At 37.0% G+C, this 23,153-nt stretch overlaps 1 protein-coding gene across 1 annotated transcript in view; it reads right to left on the bottom strand.

Annotated features, from left to right (window-relative positions):
* Positions 1–322: 322 nt before the first annotated feature.
* ASCC3 (activating signal cointegrator 1 complex subunit 3) overlaps positions 323–23,153 on the bottom strand; it is a 338,572-nt gene continuing 315,741 nt past the window's right edge. The window contains exons 38-42 of the mRNA XM_028104151.2: positions 14,151–14,302; positions 12,123–12,270; positions 8,631–8,840; positions 6,099–6,274; positions 323–6,016 (exon numbers count right to left, since the gene is read on the bottom strand). Coding sequence (XP_027959952.1) covers positions 5,869–6,016; positions 6,099–6,274; positions 8,631–8,840; positions 12,123–12,270; positions 14,151–14,302 — 834 coding nt within the window. The 3' untranslated portion in view covers positions 323–5,868. The remainder of the gene's footprint in view (positions 6,017–6,098; positions 6,275–8,630; positions 8,841–12,122; positions 12,271–14,150; positions 14,303–23,153) is intronic.

The following is a 23,153-nucleotide window of genomic DNA, read 5'->3' as shown; positions in this document are numbered from 1 at the left end:
GGTTGGCACTTTAGAGGCCACTGGGAAATATGGGTCGGATTAGCTCTAGGGAGTTCTAAAACTGGCTGTAGATCAGCCCTCCGCACCCTGCGAAGTGCAGTCTTCTGAATCCAAAATCCATTAGGGTTGAAAGCTCTGGAATAAAATTCATCTTAGATCAGTCCTACAATCCTCAAATCATTAAAAACTGCCTTCAATATGACTTGGAATCAAAGGGTGCAATCATTCAAGGTAACTATATTTGTTTTCAATGGACAGGCATGGCATCTATGTAGTTTAACAAGTCCAAATAAAATAGAGATAACAAGTAAGGAAACACGGATTTGGGGATTCAAAGAACTTTTAATGACAAGGAGGTGCTGTGATTCTGCTCAACCAAATATGGATTTGCAATCCATCATCTTCTCCAGGACCTCTCTGTAATGAACTGGTTAACATTAATTTACAGATATAGTATTACTCATGAAACTTTAATCATATGCATTTTAGAAATATTTTCCAAATTACAGGCTAGTTGAAGAATAACAATAAAAATTTAAGTATCCATTCAGATGAGGCTGTCTGGGCCTAAAGCTTGACCTTGGGTAAGACTGGATCAAAACTCTGAATAGTATCTCAAGATCCTTCTCAAACTGACATGCAAAAGACGGGAAGAAGTTTCAAGCCAAGTGGAAACCCTGAAATCTCCTTTAAAAGCCTCAAATTTCAAGAATTTTATTTTCCAGGGGTAGTACAGAATGCTCCTGATGAAAAGTGAAATAGCTGAGGCTGAAATCGTGGGAATAACTTTCTAGAAGTCACTGCAACCATTCTCCATTACTTAAAATCAGGCTTTCTGGACAACCTGGAATCAATAATCATCTCAGAATTTTTGAGGACCCTAAAATAATATAACTAGAACTCATTAAACTACAAATTTTATCTCCTTGTTTTGCTTAGATTTAGAATTTAGATTTCTGAAAGCAGAAAAAGAAAGCTAATCCAAGGGCTCAATACATATCTTGGAAGCCAAGTTTTTTTATATTTACTAATACTCAATCTGAAGATTTAAAACTTCCTTCAGGTTTTTCTTTCTCTTTATTTTCTTTTTATTTATTTTAGAGAGAGAGAGAGTGAGCACGAGTTGGGGGAGGGGCAGAGGGAGATGCGGGATTCCATCTCATGACCCAGAGATCATGACCTGAGCCAAAATCAAGAGTCAGACACTTAACCAACTGAGCTACCAAGGTGTCCCTAGATTTTTCTTTTTAAAGAAGCCAGGTCATGAAATAACCTTTGCCTACTCAGTTTGGATTATTTCTGAAAGAGAGAAGGCCCAAAGTTATTATCAGTTCATATTCTTCAAGCATATGGAGTTTCTGTTTGGGGACCCTTTCATCGTGAAGAGTTAGCAGTAGTGATGGTGGAAAGAAAGACATCTGGTGAGAGAAGACAGTACAACCTCAGGCTGAAAAGGTTTTATTATAATTTGAAGTTTTAAAATAACTATACTATCCAAGATTCATTGCTACATAAAAACATTTCATTCTTCTTTTCCATAAATAATGAGTCATCATGATAATAAAACTACCAATTAACCTAAGTATCCCTTTCCTCTGAGGTCATGTTATAAGAAGTTCAGGTAAGTACCCTGCTCTTGGTGAATCTGTGAGACTAGTTGTGATCTCTAGAAGAGTCACCTTAAGTGTGTGTGCTGTATTTTAGAATCCTTGTGTCTTCATGTTCATTTAGTCATTCAGCAAGTATTTACTAAACAGCTACCATGTGCCAGGTAATGCTATAGGTCCTGATAATGAAACCAGGCACAAGAGCAACATAAATCCCAGCCTTCCTGAAGCTTAGTCAGGAGAGACTAACAATAAACAAATATTTCTGTGGTGATAAGAACAATGGAGAAAAACAAGCAAGCAAGATGGGGAGGACTGGTGGGCTCGGGTGGGGTTGGCATTTAAACTAAGATGGTTAGACCTGTGGGTATCTGGGGACAGAGCTGTCGAGACTGAGGGAGTAGCAAGAGCAAAGGTCGTGCATGATGTTCACCAATAGCAAGGTGACTACTCCAGCTGGTGAGGAGTGAGCCAGCAGGAGAGTGAGGAGATGAGGTCAGGGGTAGTTCGGGGAAGAGGCGAAGACCATGCAGTACCTTGTAGGCACTGTGAAGAGGTTGGCTTTTCTTCTGATGGAAAGGCTTTGGAAAATTTTGAGCAGAGCAGGCTAATCATCAGACTTAAACCTTTCAAAAGGATGTTGGGTGTTGAGAGAAAACGTTATAAGGGGCAAGAGTAGCAGCATGGAGGCCGGGCAGGAGGATGTGCTGTGGATGAGGATGGTAGCAATAGAGATGGTTGGGTTCTGGATAGATTTTAAAGGACAAGCTAAAAGGGTTTGTGGGAATTAGGTGTGAGTTGGGAGGAAAGGGGAGTCAGAATGACTCCAAGGTTTTTGGTTTGAGCAACTGGAGGTGTGTGTGGAGAGTGTGCTTGGGGAGTCTTCTAGGCTACTGAATTAGTTTACTAGAAGGGAATGTCAAAACTTGAGGACGAGGGCCTATCCTGTAGATGTTCACTCTGTTGCATCATCTGTGTGTGTGAAGGTAAGAGGAAACAGATCGTTTTTGGTGACTAAATATCCCGTCACCGTATCCTCTTCCCATCAAAAAGCTGACCATGGAATTTGGAAAGTATAGACAGAGAACGGTTCCTTATCCATGTCAACTCGTTGTTGGGGCTGAAGGTCCTGCATTCTTATGTTGGGGTTGTAGGGATGTGGGATTGTTTCTGACACTTGAATTTCAATTGTTCCTAAATGTAACAAGAAACAAGAGGACCTGTTTGCGAGAGAACGGAATCCACTTTGCCCTGAGGGAGAACAGGCATAAGACTGAGGAACAACCCAAGTATTTCTGGGAGTGTGGGTGAAGAGTTCTAGCTTCAGTTCAATGGTAGTAATGTATATGTAAGGAATGGAAGTTGCAGGGGCTTTTTGATTCTTCCAACTAATGTCCACCCTATCCCACCACACACTTCATCTCATTAGACCTTTGCTACGTGAAGTCTGTGGAACTTACTGCCTCTCCTTTCTCATTGCCCACTCAGGCCCTACCTGAGCTTCCTCCTTCCCCATTTTGCTGAAATTATTCTCTTAACAATCTACTGTTAATGACCTACTATCCACAGAGCCAGAACTCTTGATTTGGTTCGCACTTCCTGGGCTTCTTGGCAATATTTAGTATGCATTATCCACCACAGGTACAGATGCATGCCTTCCCAGACTCCCGGCTAGCTCATGTCTCCACTTCTCTGTTCCACTCTCAGAAGGTCCATTGTCATAATCTTCTGTGGTGACCTGCCAAGGAATTGTACTGTATACACATAAGACTTGCTGTCCTTACCCTCTAACTCAAGGTCATTCCAGATTTTTCCATCCTTCTTGCCTACTGATCCCTTTCATGTTTCTGAAAAGGCAGACCAACTGGACATCCTAAAGATGGGGCTATCTCAGAGCCCTTGTTAATGCTGATCTACCTGGAATGTTTTTTCATCTCTGCCTTCACAATGCTAACCATCTTCAAATCTCAGCCTACATGTCCTTTCATGATTTTTAAAAATAATATCTCAGTGCTGCCATTACTTTTATTATAACTACCTCTTATTTTCATCACCAGGCTGCCTTAAGGGCAGGATATGTCTCTGATTCTTGTGGGTGTCAGAGTACTCAACATACTACCTAGAATGAGTATCTAACTGGCATTTCAATTATTTGAACTTGATGAAATCCAGAGGAATATATGAATGGAATATGAAATTAGTCTGATTATATTGGCACATGTCCTCTTAGAATGCACACTTAACACTAACATTTTGGTTGAGTAATGAGCGAGAATAAAGTCGTAGACAAATAGTGTTCATCACTCACTGGGAATGGAATGTTTCCATCCAGGCACACCTTGCCTCACTGGTGTCTTCTGCACCTTATTGCAAACTAATCACTTTTAATTTTAGAATTTAATCAGTCACATTATTTTTCCCTCTCTCTGAGGGACAGAACAGAAATTCTTTCTTATTGCTCTTATGTCCTGTGTCACATGTCCAGTGAAGTAGATCTCCTACCTCCCCACACCTGGATGATCTCTCAACAAAAAGGGATGATGCTGATAAACATGAAGACAATGAGACTGTTTCTCCTCAGCTTCCTGTAGACTGGTGACCATTTGTCTATAATCTTTCATTTTCATTTAATTCCACAAGAACAATGGTTAAGGTATGAACTTCAATTAGGAAATAAGCCACCATAGGAAAAGCAGAAATAACTCTTTATGTGAAGTAAACTTCTGAGACAAGAGCCCTTCAGACCCCTTGTACCCACTGGACTTCAGTGTCTTCCTATTAGTCATTCAGATTTAATTTTGCAAAGTGCACACCTGGTCTCCCCACCCTACTTTTATTCATTCTTATTTTATTATTATTATTATTTTTCAGCATGGAAAAGGAGGTACACAAAAGCAATATATTCCAGTTTATGAAAAACTTTAAAATTCTAGTACTTGAGGTGGTTACATTAGAAAGTATTTTAGGGCACCTGGTGGCTCAGTTGGTTAGGCGACTGCCTTCGACTCAGGTCATGGTCCTGGAGTCCCGGGATCGAGTCCCACATCGGCCTTCCTGTTCAGCGGGGAGTCTGCTTCTCCCTCTGACCCTCTTCCCTCTCGTGATTTCTATCTCTCATTCTCTCTCTCTCTCTCAAATAAATAAATAAAATCTTTAAAAAAAAAAGAAAGTATTTTAAAATAATTTATTACAGGACCAGAAACAACTGAAATTACTTTCCAAGGATAGAATTTCATTCCACTAGACTGTATATTATTATATGGACATGGGATTCTAACAACATCTTAGTTTGAAAAAAGTATTTTTTGCGATGGAAACCGTATGGACATAGAGATACTTCCTTTATCACAAGTGAAAACCTACCTGTAGGGGTTAAAAATGTTCTGTTGTTTGCCTCAGACCTGTCTTGGAAAGCATAAGGATGAAGAATTGTACTGTGTGGTCTGTCCATGTTACAACATGAATTAGACTGTACTTCTCTCCTTGTGTAAATAAATACATCAGAAAGAGAATGGAAGCAAAGTCTTGAAGTAGAGGTCGTGAAAAGAAGAGAAGAGTAAGGGGGAATAAATGGGAAGGAAGCAGAAGAGATAATTGAATCAGCTTGTCTTGAAGTGGCACTCTCAATATTTTATTTCCACCAGTTACAGTACCCACATTTTCTAAGATCAGGATATACTGTTGTCTTTATCATCATTGGCCTCTGCAATATAATTTTACATCATATATTATTAACATTTTTGACTATAAGAAATTCTTGAAACTACATGTGATCCAAGTATAAATTTTGCTAACAACCCACATTATGTGCCTCCATACAGATTTCTCTTATGTGTTTTAGGCTGCAGGGTTAGAAATCCGTTACAACAAATCCTAACACTGTCATTCATGCCTCAGTGTAGTTTTCCTTAGAAAAAAACAAACCAACATTCTTGTAAACATTACACTGTGAGATGCAGAATTTGATGGGTAATTCCTAAATCTCATCTCAATATACACAAAGGTTCTCCTACATGTGTATTCATTTCACATACCAAGAAACCCATGAAGGCAACACTAAAAAAGGCAACATTTGTGAAAAGGGCACCTCAGCTAGCTTTGTGTCGCTGGAGTCAATACTGTGGCCACTGTCGATTTTCTGGGTGTCTTGAGGTCAGAAGTTGATTCCACCAAGGCAAACATCAAGTAATTCGACTTTGTCTAGATGAATGAACAGCCAGACTTCTTAACCACTTCTCTCAAACGGACTGTTTGGGTCAGGTTACTTCACTTTCAGGTCAGTCAAGGCCTCACAGACCTCCTCGTTGACCTGTGCGGAAATGCTCGCCGGCGTGACGTTGAGATGAATGTCATACTGCTGGTCCAGGCCAAGGTAGCAGTCGCTCATGAGATACAGTGTGTAGATATACCTAAAACATAAAAACAGAACAAAATGTAAAACCACAGATATCTTTAATTCTTTGAGAACTCTGGTGGTGAGATTCTGCTTACCTTCCAGGTAGTTCAGGGGTATAAAAAGAAATGGAAACAACGTGATGATTTCGAACATATCCTACTCTTTTCAAAGCGATAAGTTCTCTCTTATCCACTTCTCCTAATATCAAAAACCATCCTTCATCTTTTAATTTGGGAAATCGGGGAGTAACTGCGTGGCTGTCTTGCTTTCCCTGTAAACCAGGAAAAAAAAAGATAAACCATTAATAATGTCTAGACTTTCTATGCTCCTTGGTTGTGGTTAAAATGCTAAGCTGTTTTCCTTGAAGGCCATAAATCTATATGGTTCAGTTTATCTATCTGGGATGTTGTAAATTTTCTGGTTTGGTGTCTTTGATATGCTATCACCTACCATTTTTCAGGACTCTTGAAGCACATTATAGATACTACTTTGTGCCTATAACCACCAGAATATTTGGCTCAGAACAGAAAGCCCTGAATCTTAATATCAAATTAGTAAATTCTCACATCATTCTTATAAGTGATATTAATACCCCATTTGCAGATGAACGAACTGAGATACAATCATGTTAACCAAATCTTCCAAAGCCTTATTCACAAGAAACTGATACCTAGGGAAAAAAAGACAATCAAGACTAGACCATGGAACTCAAGATAATAAGTACTATATAATATAAATACCTTCCCTCGACCCAAGAATAAAACTCACATAAAAAAGCATATATTCTAATATGGCAATATTAAAAAATCCTTTCTTTGAGGAATGGGAAATTGTAAGCCAAGCAATATGTAAAATACATTAATCACCACAATCCAAGAACCTACATCACCATAATGGCAGCACTTGAAGTCTTTACTTTAGATGGATTTTATGAAATCCGAGATTATTTTAGTGATTCTTAAAGACAATGACATTATGGCATAAAATTTACTAATAATGACATGCTCTCAATCAGACATCATTAAATATTCGAGAGGGAGATGCTATATTAAGACATTTTAAAAGAGAAGTCTGAGAGCAATGCATTTTTACAGCATTTAGAAAGAAATTTAGAGTTTTTGTAGTATGATTAAATCTAATTTTTAAGTAGTAATAGTAAGGTAGAAAAATCTTAGTTATTTCCCCATGATTTTATCTGTATGATTATTACTATTTTTTTTGTAAGTTGGGATAAATTAGATCATCTAAAAATGCTCATATTAAAGCCTCTGAAATATCAGAGGCCAATCAGTTCATACTTACACTGACTGATTTTTAGAATTAGAAATTAAATGAGATGGGACCCGAAGGCACAGGGCTAAAAAGATGTAATGACAGAAAGCTCCTGACCATTCTGTGTTTGAAACAGAGTGGGCAGTACTCATGAACAACAACCTCATTCCTGAGGGCTGATTTTATTTTATTTTATTTTTTAAATTTAAATTCAATTAGCAAACATAGAGTAGTGTATCATTAGTTTTTGGTGTAGGGTTCAATGGTTCATTAGTTGCGTAAAACACCCAGTGCTCCTCACATCATGTGCCCTCCTTAATCTGACGGCTTATTTTAGACATGGGAGTGCCACTGACAGCATGGGCCGAAACAGAAGAGGGGGAAATCGGAGGGGGAGACGAACCATGAGAGACTATGGACTCTGAGAAACAAACTGAGGGTTCTAGAGGGGAGCGGGGTGGGGGGATGGGTTAGCCCGGTGATGGGTATTAAGGAGGGCACGTATTGAATGGAGCACTGGGTGTTATACGCAAACAATGAATCATGGAACACTACATCAAAAACTAATGATGTAATGTATGGTGATTAACATAATAAAATTTTAAAAAAAGTGTTAAAAAAAAGACAGATTCTTTATTTCAATTATTATGGTACTAAAAACCAATCTGCCCACATGCGCTGTACTAATATTCTTAGAGGGACAAATGTTTAAGTTTCTGTGTCACAGGTAACAGCAAAGACAAGAGTAATTTAAAATGAACATGTGGCCTCTATGAACACTGACAGAAGTGTTCTCATGTGCATTCCAGCGAAGGAAGCGGGAAGATGTGGCAACTGAGGCACAGGAAAGCTTTAGCATCTTATTTAAACTCACGGAGCTGAGGGGTAAAGCTTTGCCCTCCTGTGGACCTAGCTACATGTGGTTTCTATGTCTCAAAGCGCCCCTAGGCAGTGCTTCTCTAACCTTAATGACCTTAAAAATTATTTGGGATGCTGGGTACGAGTACAGATCTTGAGATTTCTCCCTCTGAGATTCTGATACAGCCAGTCTGATAAGTAGGGCCAGAGAATCTGTACTCCAAATTCCAGGAAATTCTGCAGGGCTGAGTAGACAGACCATATGAGAACAGTACTCTAGGCAAGATATTATTATGTGAGGTGCATATTCTGGGGCTGAAAAATGGCACATGAGGAGAACTGACTGGTTCCAGAAGACTGACTCTTGCCGCTTAAGGCCAGTTGAGAAAGCAGGATTCGTGAATGACACGGACACATTAGTAATATAAAAGACATGTGTGGTGGCGCATGCCGGGATCTGGTGTGAAGCATTTGAGAATGGAAACCAAACATTATACCTTGTGGAACCCAAAGTGGACTCTCTGCAAGCTGACTTGAAGCACATACTCTTGATCAGCGTGCAATTTGATCCACCTGTTGTCATTTCGTTTGTCTGAAGTCAGAGTTGTGATAGAGAGTTCACCATGTCCCTCCTCTGAGTCATGCCACCAGCCTTTAACACTTAAGCCAACATCTATCACTGGCAAGTGGGATAAGAAATTCCATGCCTGAATAAAAAACAGAAGAAAAGATAGTAAGGAAGGGTTAATGTGAAATGCAGTGATTAAGAAATTGTACTTTGAAAAAAAATCCACCTCTTTTGTTTTGAGATTCATTCTAGATTCAGTGCAGTTATAACTGCACTGAGAGATCCTGTGCACCATTTCCCTAGTTTCCCCAATGGCAGCATTTTTCAAAACTAACGTACAATATTAATACAGGATATTGACATTGACACAATCCACAGTTCTTATTCAGATTTCCCAGGTTTTTTTGTACTCATTTGTTTGTGGGTAAAAATAGTGCTCTTAATTTTTGTAGTTTACAAAAATTTAGTTTAAAGTCCTTTTAAAAGCAACTAAAACACTATTAGTCATTTGCTAAACTTGTCACATGTCTCCCTCACTATAAATCTCGCCTAGATATTGAGTGGCTATTGACTATACTAAACAAAAAGTTTAAAAAAAATATTTGTTTTTGAGCTGGTTTGCTTTAGAGAAGCATCTGGTCTAACATGTATGTGATTTCTAAGGCAGAGAGCATTACTGGGGATATAAAGACAAGAAAAAAAAAACGCTCTGATGCAATTGTTGATGTCACTCAGCATCATTCATTGACTATTTACTGTACAAAATGATTTTTTTGTCCATATTCCAAATTTATTCTGAAAGGAAAACATTTCTATATGTTTGTATATCACAAGGAACCCTGTAAGTCTAGGGTCCTTCTAGAAATAAATATGTATTTTTGGCATTATATTGAGAATACCAATTAAAATGATGCCCATTAAAGGGATAGAAAATATTTTGCCAATTTTATTCTTGCTCTTTAAATTGAAAGACATTTTGAGAAATCAGTATATATATAGCAAGTGCTCACCTTTATCAAATGAATGAACAAATGAATTTCTAAGTCTAACAGAAAGGATGTAACGAAATAAATTAATGTTATCACATAACACTGTCACATTTTCCTAATATTTACAATTATTTAGAATATCACTATCAGTCAAGAAAACTTCTCAATAAATTGGTTTTATCAGTCATTACCTTCTACATTAGTTTTTAAAAGTGCATGAATACTTTAATTTTGTATTTTCTTTTCTTCTTAACTACATACCATAGATTTCCTTATAGGCTTTGATGTTCTGATTGCCAAGACTTTAGTGATGCCTAGTATACCTAATTGAAATGAAGTAGCCCTGATGAATCAAACTACCCCTCAGGAATTAAAAAAATGTGAATCTCATGAAAATTTTCAATCCACCTACAATCCTATAACTTGTCTTGTGAATCTGAAATTATGTCTGGAATAGATCTTGAAATAGTCAAGCTATTGGTCTACAGAATGGTCTACACCGTGCTACAAGGTAACAGATGGCCTATCCCCTGTTAGAACCAATAGTCACTGAGGATAGAAGCTATACCACTTGATGTTCTAAGCCTGGCCAGAGTGGAAAAGTGATCAAGGGATACTTAAATACACAATTTCTGTAAAGCATTTAACTTTGTGAGACAACACAAGGAACATTTACCACATGAAGCAAGACTTCATGTTTCTTTACTTGTACTATTAAATTAGTTACCAAGAGATGTTTTCAGTTATTAGCAACTCGTTGGGATTTTACTTTACAAGGCTCCCAAAAGTCAGATCTGGTTTTTATATATATGTGATCTGTTTTGTAGCACTTGATATTATTATTTTTCATCCTTGTTGTGTACACATATATTTGTTCAGTGTGTGTATGTATACATACACACACACACACATATATATAAAAAAAACATAAGCTATTTTTAAAGAAACTGCTAAGACATTTCAATACCAGCCAAACATATTTATCTGAGGATTAATCTTCATCTATTGAATCAGGCAAGAGCACTGCCATGCATACAATTATTTAATTAGCAGCCAAATCCTCTGCCAGTCAGCAGCCGTTCCAGGCATACTGATGGGGTAGAAGATGCAAATCTCACAGTCGTACTGCTTTTTCTCATTACTACTGCAATTAGCACTTAAATTGATGCTTTAAACATACTAATTTCTGGAATAATTCAGGATTTGTATGTTACCTGGGATCGCCTCACTGCAGAGCCGACACCAGATTGCTCTGCAAATTGAAGCACTTTTGAGCCAAATAACCATCATCATATCAGACTGAGCCAATTTGCATTTGGTTTTAAAGATAACAGAATGGCAATTTATGCAAATAAATTAAGTAAGTTTACTTCTGAGTTCTCCCTGAACTAATTATAACAATGTTCTAATTTTTCATCACATCTAAAACTTGGCTTGAAATCAGTGTTTGTTAGGTTAGAAATCTGTTGTTGCTAACAGAAGCCTTGTTTTGGTTTAAATATATTGTTTTTATTCATAATTTTGATGGTAATTTAGAAAGGTAGGCACTTATTATGACTATTCAAGTTGTTTTTTGTGTCAATTTTGAGTTCAACAGAAATTGAACAATCAGACTTTAATGCCTGTAATACTTATTTCTAAGATTCTCAAAACTAAGTTCCACTGGAAAAAAAAGAATGACGTGGTTTAGAAGTTTCTGTAATATCTGCATTTGCAAGTCAATATGTTAATTATGTTATAAATCCTGAATGTTTGACATGTTTAGGGTGAAACTGCTTAAGACTTAAAAGTCTATATATGCCAAATATTTCTGGCATCGTTCATTCATATTTTTGGCCTTTCCAAAGACGGTTTGGAGAAATGACCTATGTTGTCTTTTACAACATAGATTTAGCTTTCTCTCTAAGTTACATGGTATACAAATAAGAAGTTTACTTCAAGAAATATTTGAGAATCTAGGAACAATAAAGTGATTAAAATAAAAAGGGAAGGTATAAGAACATAACTGAGAGAACTGCATGAAAATCTACCCAACTGAAATTTATACCCAAGTGGGGAATGCAGCCTAGTTAGTGATGGACAAGCTACGGTAGGCCTTTCTAAGCTTTAGCAGCATTATACTGAATCAACTTCCAATAATGCCAATGCTACTACTAATTATTGTTACTGTAATTATTTTTAATATTATTATTGAACTCTGTTCTATATTAGGAACTGCATAAAGCAGTTGACGTAATAATATCCTGCTTAATTTTCACAAAACTTCATGAGACAAGTATGATGTGTCCATGTTCATAATCACAGTAAATGGCAGACCGAGTTTAAACCCAGGTGAGTCTGACTCCAAAACCAATGCTTTAAGTTAGAAAACTCTTGGTATAATTTCCCAGACAGAATAAGGAAGCTTTGAAACACAGAAACAATGTCCTGACCTGCTTCATTTTTACAGCCGGTAGCTCATTTTCCATCATGGAGCTGAATAGATGGTCTTTCCCTCCACAGGCATGGATCAGTTCAGGAAGGCAATCAATGAGGCCATGGCCCCCACCACGTACGCCCTTTATACCTGGGCTCCATTTCCTGAGAAATAATATCAACATTAACCAACTAATTCTTTCATGGCACAAATGAGAATTCCTGATGGTTTCTATTTTAACTGCATTTATTCCTTTACAATATCAGCCTTTATTTTAAAAGATGTTATGAAAGTGCTTTGTGATCTAAACCAAAATAAATGACCAGTTTCTCTTATTGCAGAGTAGATCTGAGGGATCTGAAAGTTCACCTAATGAGGTAAACTTACCTAATGAGGACAGTTTTTCAAAATTAAGACTACTATCCAACTTTTTAAAGGCCATTATCATTAAGTTTCAAAATCAGCCAGCATTCTCTAATATATCAATCCAAGGCAGTAGGGCTATGATGACGTAAGATGTAAATCAAATGGGAGCTCAGTAACTACTTAGGGTTTACAGATAGGGGTGAGCTTCTATAGGAAAGCACTAATGTATACTAGTGCTTCCATGTGGATAAAGCGCAGAACTAGAGCCCTGGTGTGTCTTTTTAATGGATGCAGGCAAATGTCTCTAATATAATTACTTGAATAAAGTTTTCATTTTTAAGTTGTTGGGAACATACAATTAAAAGTACATTTTGGGAATCTTTGAGATTTATAGCACAATAGTGCCAGAGTCCCAAGAACATAGTCCATCTAAATCTTACCTCTATTTCCTGTTTATATAGCAAGAAGAAAAATACAATTGAAATCATATAACTATAGTGCTTCTCAGGGTGACAGCAAAGAACGGGATCAAATCTCCTAGACCCCAAGCAGCTTTCCAAAACAGATCTGTGTGCTGTGTTGCAACAGGACCCTTACGTACCTACTTTACTGTTGAAACCCAACTCCCATAACTTTTAGAACCATATTGGAAGGGTTCCTGAAACTGAACTGCAGCCATGAGGTGTCTGCTTTTCCCCTCATGCCACCTGCTGCTGGTGTGGCTCACTCTCTGAATGTGCCTGCTAGTTTCCAGGACATCCGATGGTGGGGACTCAGTCAAGCACCATGGAAATGACTGCCTTGGAACCCAGTACACTTGAGTCCAACTGAAGGACTTTCTGAGGATACCCACATGTGTGTGTGTGAAGTTCTGGTTGGCATCTGTATCTAAATGCCTCAAATGAGTGCACCCCTTAGTCTAGCTGACAAGAGGAAGTGGGTACATGATGGCAACCTGTTCTGTTTGTCTACATGACTGTGAACCAACATTTTAGCTGCAAAATGTCTCTCAACTGAAGTGAAACACTGGTGTGAAACCAACACTTTCATCTAGACACTGCCAATCTAACTTGTAATATGTACTGTTCTTTTCCTTGCTAAAATATTTGCAGATATGTACACAGGACCTACAGGTTAAATAATCTGATGATAACATAAACCCTTCTTTTTAGTACGGGCTCTATCTTGATAATATAAACCTTTCTTTTTAGTACGGGTTCTATCTCGAGCTGCTAGTATATGTAACTACCCAGTTTTGGACATTTTGTAGATGTACAATTTACCTTTGACTATGGATTTCAGATCCCTAAAATCTACTGTGCAATAAGGGAAACTGGTCATTTATTTTGGTTTACATCACAAAGCACTTTCATAACATCTTTTAAAATAAAGGCTGATATTATAAAGGGATAAATGCAGTTAAAATGGAAATAGAAAATGTTGCAAATAGAAAACAAGAGAAGGTTAAAATGAATTGTGATTCAGCTTGTGGTAGATGATCAAATTCCAACTGAGACCCTTATATCACTTGGCCATGTCTCCCTCTGGGAACAGGCATTTTCACTGTAAAGAATCAATATCCTAGGCACAACATGAAATTCAAGTGACAACACAGGTAAATAATATATTATTTTTGAAATTAAAAAAGCCAATTACTTTGGAAAATTACAACTATTACCTGAAAACGTGAAGATGGTGGTGTTCTATGTTTGGTACTGAAAGAAGAGAAGAGTCCTTTAACCATCGACCCTGGATCACCATCTGAACCAGATTGGTGATATTCAGGGCAGTCACCAGCCAGCCCTGGTTTGCAGCCACATCCAGCATTGCCTGAGCAGGGAAAAAAAAAATGTACATATTATAAGAATACCATGGCACCTCCCTTCTCCATTGGGGATCTCATGTTAACCTTAACAGAAAACAAACACACATAAAATAAGCATTATACCTCAAAATTACTATAATCAAAATGAAAACCAGAAAGCAAACCACAGTTGGATTGGAAGGAACGAACCAAAACTCCCAATAGCATTTGTTGCACATTACTTCCTATAAAGTGCCAAATATTTAGCTTTTTTTAGGGTAGCAAATATAGCCAGGTTATAATGGAAACCAGTAATAAAACAAAGAGAAAAACTCAGCATACTTTACGAATAAATACCTATATAATTCACTGTATCAAAAGCATTAGAAGCTGCATCTGAAGAGTGAATCTCAGGAGGTCTTTTCCAAATTTAATATCAATAATGGTAAGGCAATAGGTTTTCTTGCCAAAAATTTATTTCCCCCCAAAAGCAGGCTGAAGACAGAGCCCTGGTTTTCAATAAACATACTACACTACATACTTACAAATGGGGCAACCGCCAGTTGTCCAAGTGGAATGATGAGAAGCTATTCATATTAGTCTATACATTTAATCTAATGTTTTATGGACAAACGGCTGCATTTGCTTAAGGCAAAACTAAACAGTGAAATCTTATTTAAACAAAGGAGAAGTTTACACAGGCAAAGCTATTTCAATTAAATTAGATTCTGGAGAATGCTGACTTAAAGACACATAAGTTAATATCATGATCTGAGGCAGCTACTTTATACAGTTTGAGGAGTATACTCTCTTGTTTTGGGGAAATGAAGAGATGAAGAGAAATGAGACACACCTAGTAAATGCTGAAAATGACAGTATAATGGTAAACAGCTCATCACCAACAAAATATTTATAAAATGTTGTATAAATCTATTAGAACATTTTTGGAAATGATTTTTAAGGCACATTATGCTAGCAAAATTAATTTGTCATACTACTTCGTACGATGGAGGCGGACACATTTTCCTTCTAAGTTTTGAATTTCCTATTCTGTGTCCTCTCATTTAACAAAAAATAAAATTGTTTAAAAAAATCTGGCCCAACCAATCTGTTGTCTTTTTATATACATTAGAGGGAAATGGATCAACATTTCTGGCTATCATGATTAATGTGATAACATGGTCAAACTGGGTTTTAGCACTCATGAGTCTACCATATATGATAAAGCCTCATACTGGAATAATAGATATATTTATATGTGTGCATATCAATGTGTATACATGTATGAATGTACATGTTTATCAATCTAGGGAAAATCCGCTTCCATTCTTCCCATTTCTCTGTAGAGCTGATTAAATGCTTTGCCTTTCTTTGAAGTATATGAGACAAAAAGATCATGATAAAAAAAAGCATTAGTTCATAAGTCACAACTCTTGAGTTCTGTAAGGCAAGAGAAAAGAAAAAAGAAATGAATAATCATATCTAATGCGGTATCATGATGGTGTTAGAAGTTGTAATGTGGGGTAACTATGGCGATTTTACTTGTGATTTTACATTATAACTTGACTGGAAATATATTCCAGACCAAAAGCTCACATACAAGAAGAGTGGGATAGGTGGACCATATGTTTTTAACTTTGAAGTTTTCATGATGAAGTTGAAAGATTTCATAAAATTTATGAACGTTCCCCACAATTTTTCATTGTATGATCCAGATGTGAAAATGTAAAAAATCATGCAAAGTGATTGCTTACATGAAGTAAATGAAAAGCCATGTCATGAATTGAAAACTATTATTTGTCTTGTTTTAATTTAGAGAAAAGCAGGTAGAGAGACCAAGAATCTGGGAGGAAAAAAGGTTTTGCAACTACCCAAATGCAGTGAATGAAATGTTGCTCTCTGCTCAATCACTCCCTCATCGGGTCTGTTTTCTCTGCTCCACACCCCCACTCCCCTCATCACTGTCTTAATGCAGACGTTCATCAACTCTCACCTGGAATAATACAACTAACCTTTATTTTCATTCTCACCTGATTTTTCTTCAATCCATATTTTATATGGTTACCAAAGTAAATTATCAGAGAGGTGACACGGATCATGTCATTTGTCTGCTCAAATTTCTTCAATGGCTTTGCACCGTGTAGAGGACAAAGCTAGCAGTTCTCTGCAGGACAGTTTTGGTCTGTGATCTAGCTGGTCCTAGCTTTTTACTCTGGCCCCTTCCTCCCTGTACTCCTAATATAGCAACACTAAATTACTGCCATTTCTCCACATTTGCCCTTGCTCCTTATGTTCTCTTTTTGCAAATTCTGCTTTACCTGTTTACCTCGGAAATTCCCATTCATCCTTCATGTCTAGCTCAAATGCTACTTCTTACTGTGAAGGCTCCCTGATTCTTCCATATGGACTGTAGACATTTCTTTCTTTTCCTGTGAGTCTGCTGCTCTTGACACATGCCACCATTATCCTATTGTCATTCTCTGTTTACACATGTGCCTTCTAAACTATAGATTTTTTGATGGCAAGAATCTGAAGTATTCTGTTAACTCTAGCCCAGTGCCCTCAAGAAATATTTGTTTTCTGAGGAATATTGGTAAAAATCCAATTACAACGATGATAACAACATCCTAAGTTATTGCACACTTGCCGAAGAAAAAAATTCCAAGCTTTTAGTGTCAAACAGACATAGATTTGAGTCCTAATTTTGTCCCACTTACTATGTGAATCGGGGGAAACTCTTAATCCTACTCTGCTAGACTTCTCATTTATAGAAGGGGTATTAAACCTCCTTATAGGGATGCTATGAGGGTACAATGTACTGCCTGGAACACAGTATATCTTAACAAATAAATGCCTATTTCTGAAGTTTTTCTACGATATGATGAAAAGGACACCCTAAAATAGTCTATTCTTTCTAACAGGGATTTCCTTTGGGCCTTTTGGGGTTGATTTCTGCACTTAGTAGTACAGAGCTTTGAAGGGCAGGGCATGCAAGGTCAAGAGCAGGTGCATGGAATGGGCAAAACAGTTCCTCAGGAGGGGTGTCCAAATATAAAAGAGCCAGGGGAAAAGGCTAATGGCTGTCCCTGTGGTTCGGACCAAACTGGAGGATGTGGGCTTGGATCTCAATGTGAGTGGGCAGGCCAGTGTTACTGTTCAGAGGTACATATCTAAAGAAGCTAATGCCAGGGGATGGTCCAGGTAAATGGACTTGAGGGTCCTAATAGCCTGTATTGACATACCTCTGCATGACTGAGCCTAGGATGGATTCCATGTGTCTCACTGTCTTTTAGAGCAGTCTTCCTCAGAGATAAAGGCTAATAAGCATCTGCTCCTCCCCAGAGTGGGGCTGACTTTGGTAGCAGCTGGAGATCATGGCTCAGTTCCCCACCTCACCTCACAGTCCCTTACAGAGATCTAATGCTCAACAACAAAGTTGGTTTTTAGTACACTGAGGAGATAGAACTCTGGACATTCTTTACCGGCTTAGCATTAACATTAGGCTAATGCTTAATTCTTCTTTACCTCACATCCACTTTCTACTTGGCATGCTACTTACAGGGCAAAACTAGGATGATTCTAAGTATTGGGAAAAATGGATGGGCACTGACTCTGTGTATGAAACTTTCTCCTACTAAGTGGGCATGAACTTCAATTGATTGATGATTGAGACTTCTTTGCCATTTCCAGCTGTGACAAAATGGAAATATAATTTCTAGCACTGTATTCATTTATAATATGCTACAATTAAAACCTTATCATAATTAATAGAAACTGTGGAGCTGTCATTTGTTTATAGGAGAGCAGGTGATGAGCTTGGTTTTTAACACATTTTAACTGAGATGTCACTAGGAAGCCAGGTGAGAAGTCCAAGTAAGAACTCAAGAACTTCTGAAGTACCTGGCTTTATGCCAACGTAAAACAACCACCACCACGAACTACAAAAATCAACCCCATCCCTCACTCCTAAAATAATAAAAAGATTAGCGTTTAGAAAATGGATGCTTTCTGGAAAAATTTTTTAGGCTCTAGGAGTCCTGGAGCCAAAGGCATGCTCTGTGACTTGAATCCAACTCATGTCCTGGACATTTATTTTGAATCAATTTCAAGAATTCCCTAAGCATATCAGGCTTGGTCTTAGCATTTAAATTCAACCACATTTTCATGGTGGCATTACTACTTCTGCAAAGGAAAGATTTATCAAATCTAGAGCTATTTTCTTGTCTTCTGCGACTGTAGACTATACTTAAAAATGCAAGCTTGACAACATATCTCTGTAAATGTTATGGCAAATAAAATTTCATTCAAATATTAAAACTCCCAAACAGTGAACTATATAGTTAAAGTCAAGCTATACAGACAGTATGCATATATGGTGTGAGTAAAATATATGTATAATAGTGCACAGACTATAATACACTTTCGTAAATAGCTCACCTTTAATCCATAACAATACGAAGTATGAGGCAGGCATTAGTACCGTCCTCTCACAGATGGAGAAACGGAAGCTCACAGGTGTTCAGTGGTATGTAATCACACCAGTCACAAGTGAAATTAAGACTTGATCTTGGTTTTCCAATCAATTGCCTGTGTTCATTACACAATATTCCATTACCTTTGAATGACTTACATTGACCTTGGCCTGTTTTTTTAAATTAAATTAAATTAAATTTTTATTTATTTATTTATTTTTATTTTAAGTAGGCTCCACACCCAATGTAGGGTTTGAACTCACGATGGTGAGATTTGGAGTCACGTGCTCTACCGACTGAGGCAGCCAGGCGCCCCTACCCTGTCTTACTTATTTCAAGAAGGATTTAAAGCGGTTTACATCTAACCTTTTCCCCCTATATAACGGAAAAATACAAATTCCAGACAAAATAATTAGGTGTTTAATCAATTACTGTCTCTGTAAGAATTTTATCAATACAATTCTCAAAAACTTTAAAATTTTTAAATAAATTTGAATCCATCATTTGGTTATAAGTACATCTTAATATTTGATAGGCAGGCATTACATATCTTTTGGAATCCAACTGAATTCTGGATTTAAACAATTCAAGGGTATATAAGAACTTTGAGTACTGTGCCTGAATTAAAGTCAACTGCGTTAGAAGGAAACAGAACTGCTGACCACCAAAAGAAAAACTATCATTTGATATACATCAAGAGGTATTAAGAGGCAGATAATACAAAGAAGCTCTAAGGCCCATTTTTTAAAAATTTCTAAATTTAGTTTGAAAAGTCTGTGAATTAGTCCTCAGTGTCATCAAGGCTCTGTGGCTTGGCACGGGACAGATGAGGTGCCAGCTCCTCTACCCGCAGCCCCCTTAGCATTCTTATTCCCTCTCCCCTTCCTCCCTTTATCCTTTCCTCTCTTTAAGGAACTTTTTCTCTTTTTCCTCACATCACCTGCTAGTCATCCTTGTGTATCTGTTGGTGGTGTAGGGATTGCAACAACCACATGAAAATAAGATCATGACAAAGGCTGAAATGGCTAGATAATGTTGCTACTTCTGTTCAAATTAGATGGCGTAAAGATGATACACTGACAGAGTTTAAGATTTATTTAGTCTAGTGTGAGAGAAAAAGATTTTCATTAATTTAGAGAAGTCAAGTGACTACTTATGGAATGTCATGAGAATGCAAAATACTATGGGAAGATCATCAGAAACAATGAAGTCTGTGAAACTCACAGCCAAGAGGAGAGTCTAAGGACATGACAACTAATGTGATGTGGTATCTTGAATGGGATCCTAGGAAAGGAAAAGGACATTAAGTACACTAAAGAATTCTAAGTATGGACTTTTGTTAATAATAATGTATCAATATTGGTTCATTAATTATGACAAATGTACTTTATTAATGTAAGATACAGGAAAACCAGGTGTGGGATGAGTAAGCCCTCTCTGAACTATCTTTGCAACTTTTCGGTAAACCTAAGACTGTTCTAAAATATAAATTTTATTAAAAAAAACTATGGAAATTCATCCGAAGCAGCTTGTTAAAATATTAGTTGTTAGACATCTGCTAGAAAATGCACTGTGGGGGGCGCCTGGGTGGCTCAGTTGTTAAGCTTCTGCCTTCGGCTCAGGTCATGGTCCCAGGGTCCCGGGATTGAGCCCCGCATCAGGCTCCCTGCTCAGTGGGAAGCCTGCTTCTCCCTCTCCCACTCCCCCTGCTTGTGGTCTCTCTGTCAAAAAATAAATAAAATCTAAAAAAAAAAAAAAAAAGAAAATGCACTATGTAGATCAAGGGCTCCCAGAAGTTTTACAATGATGGGAAAACCTGAAAAAAAAAAAAGCTTTCTTGACAGAAAGGCATACTCCTTTAAAGGCTCAGGTCAGTTGCAAGTAATGACACAGTAGTTTGTCAATAATTAAAATGCTATAAGTACATTTATAAGACTCTTTTTCAATAGCAACAGTTGTTCACTGTAACTTTCTCCTGAACTTTTACCCCCAGAAGGTTAGCATTCAGGAAGCTCAGCTGCTGTCTAACAAACTTAATTAATCAAAAAGTCATTTCCGAGCTGTAACTATGAGTAAAAGCGCTTCAAGTGTGCTAGCAAGCCTACAAGTTAATCAAAATGCTAATGCAGTACAAATTAAAGTTGTGATTAACATTTCACAGTAGCTGCTTAAGTGAGTTGATCACACAAATGGGTTAAGCATTACTCATTTCCTATAGCCCCAACCGGGAAAAGGGTTGTTATGTGGGTATGAAGAGAGGAGCTGGGGGTAGAAGGATCCTTCATAATAGCATCACATCATCAATAAACCATCACCAAATTGTTATACAAAAGCTTTCAGGTAGAGTCACCCAGGGGAAATAGCCTTCCAAATTATATTATAGTCCTTGAAGGGAGATTGCCTATAAATCCACAAGAATAAGTAAAGTTGTTTAATACCACAAAATCCACACATTTGTGTTAGTTTTGGAAATGCTACATGCATTAGCTCTGTGTTGCTTCTTGGAGGTGGGGGCGGGGAATGGTACCTTGTTTCGAGTATTGTTTCCCGTGTCCTACTGAGGAATTAAAATATACCTTTGATACATGCAAAAATAACTACTAACTGGATAATGATTCTATTTTTACTAAGTTTTTATTTTAATTTCAGTATGGTTAACATGTGGTGTTATATTAGTTTCAGATGTACAATAGAGTGATTCAACTGGATGGTAATTTTGCACCATAGTGTAGATCTTTGCATTTGGAAGAATAATCATTCAGGATGAAGTTCCTTTAGAATTATTTGCTTTTAAATAGTCATCCAATAATAAAACTTCATCAGGCTTCCATGGCAAGATCTGAGCTCCTGGTAGTCTTGCCAGGAAAGCAGCCTGAATTAGACTTTCCTGTCTCTATGAATTTGATAAGGTCACACTAATGTTTACAATGAACAGACTATATTTGTTGGTAGACAATACAGATTTGGCAGATAATCTCAAAAACATTGTGAGAATCCACACATAATAAATGTCCCTTTTCAATCTTCTCCTAATAAAGAACTAGAAAGGAAAAAGTGAAATATTTATTCATTCCATTCACCATGATATACTGAAATGTTCTATATGCCAAGAATTATGTCCAAGTTGCCTTGTCAGTGACATTATAGTTATTGATACGGTTCCAGCTTACTTTGGATGATGCAAAATCCTCCAAATAATATGCTCATGGGATTAATATTCCTTGAAACATATCCATAAAACAGATATGTTTAAAACGCGATAGTGTAATTTTCATTTTAGGATCCTTCAAACACTTGAGTTGCAGCAATTAACTATTTTTTTTAACTTCTTTAGATTATAGATTGCTAAATATGTATAATCCAATTTTGGAAGTCTAGAAATTATTTACTTATAATCCACCCATCTTTTTCTCCAAATGATCTGAAGCAGCTTTCTGAAGTCTAATGTGCTGTACTGTCCACTTAAAGATAATCTTTTCATTTGGTCTAATTATAAGCATTTAAAAGTATGAAAGGATTCTAAGAATATACAGAAGATTTTATCTGCCATTTGCTATATCAAAACATTTCTTACAAGTATTGGATTAAGGATTTGACCAAGTACTTCTTTTCTTAAGCTTAGCAATACCTGGCCTACTTTCTCTGCTAACTGTATTTGACTCTATGATTCTAAAACTTGTTCACTTAATTGACACTGACGTTCTTCAATACATTGAAAAGTCACTGAGCATGTGCTTACTGCACCCATAGGTAAATACTCCTCAAAGGTTACATTAGTCTTGCTCCATGGCAGTTTTATCTGCTGGCATCATCAAATATTTCTATGCTTTTTAATCTACTACAAATAGAAATCATTTGTTAATGGAAATATAGACCCAGCCATAGTCATAGTATTTCTCAGTTAAAAGAATTAAGTCAACGAAAAATATTCTTATCATTACATCACCTTTTCCCTTATCCTATTCTTTCCTGTTCTCAGACTCAAACACGTGCATACATATATATCTTAAATTTATTGATTCAAATCTCTTAAAAATAGATTGAAAATGCAGTATGTTTTCAGAGTAGCTGTGGGTTACAGAAAAAATATAATACTGATTATCTGAAGTGTAATGAATGCACTTTAAGTTTATCAGAAATGGTTTACAAAGATGTCAAATTATTGTTTTGAAGTTTGGGCTAAACAAGAGTTTCACCAATAAACTTTTAGAGGTTTGTTTTTGCAAAATTAAGAAGGTTCTCTGACTGGAAAAAAGTATAAACACCTATTCAATTCATACATTTCCTCCCCTTTATTTTTGACTAGCACCATTTATGACAATTGATAAAGCCCTATTAGAACACGTTAGATGGTAACTAGACTATTGTGGTGATCATTTTGCAATGTATACAAATGTCAAATCAC

The sequence above is a fragment of the Eumetopias jubatus genome, unplaced genomic scaffold (assembly GCF_037043125.1).
Source record: "Eumetopias jubatus isolate StellerSeaLion01/CBP00866 unplaced genomic scaffold, mEumJub1_p1.0 scaffold_6, whole genome shotgun sequence".
NCBI lineage: Eukaryota > Metazoa > Chordata > Mammalia > Carnivora > Otariidae > Eumetopias > Eumetopias jubatus.
Note: the sequence above shows the minus strand (reverse complement) of the source record. Positions and strands in the feature narration are given on the sequence as shown.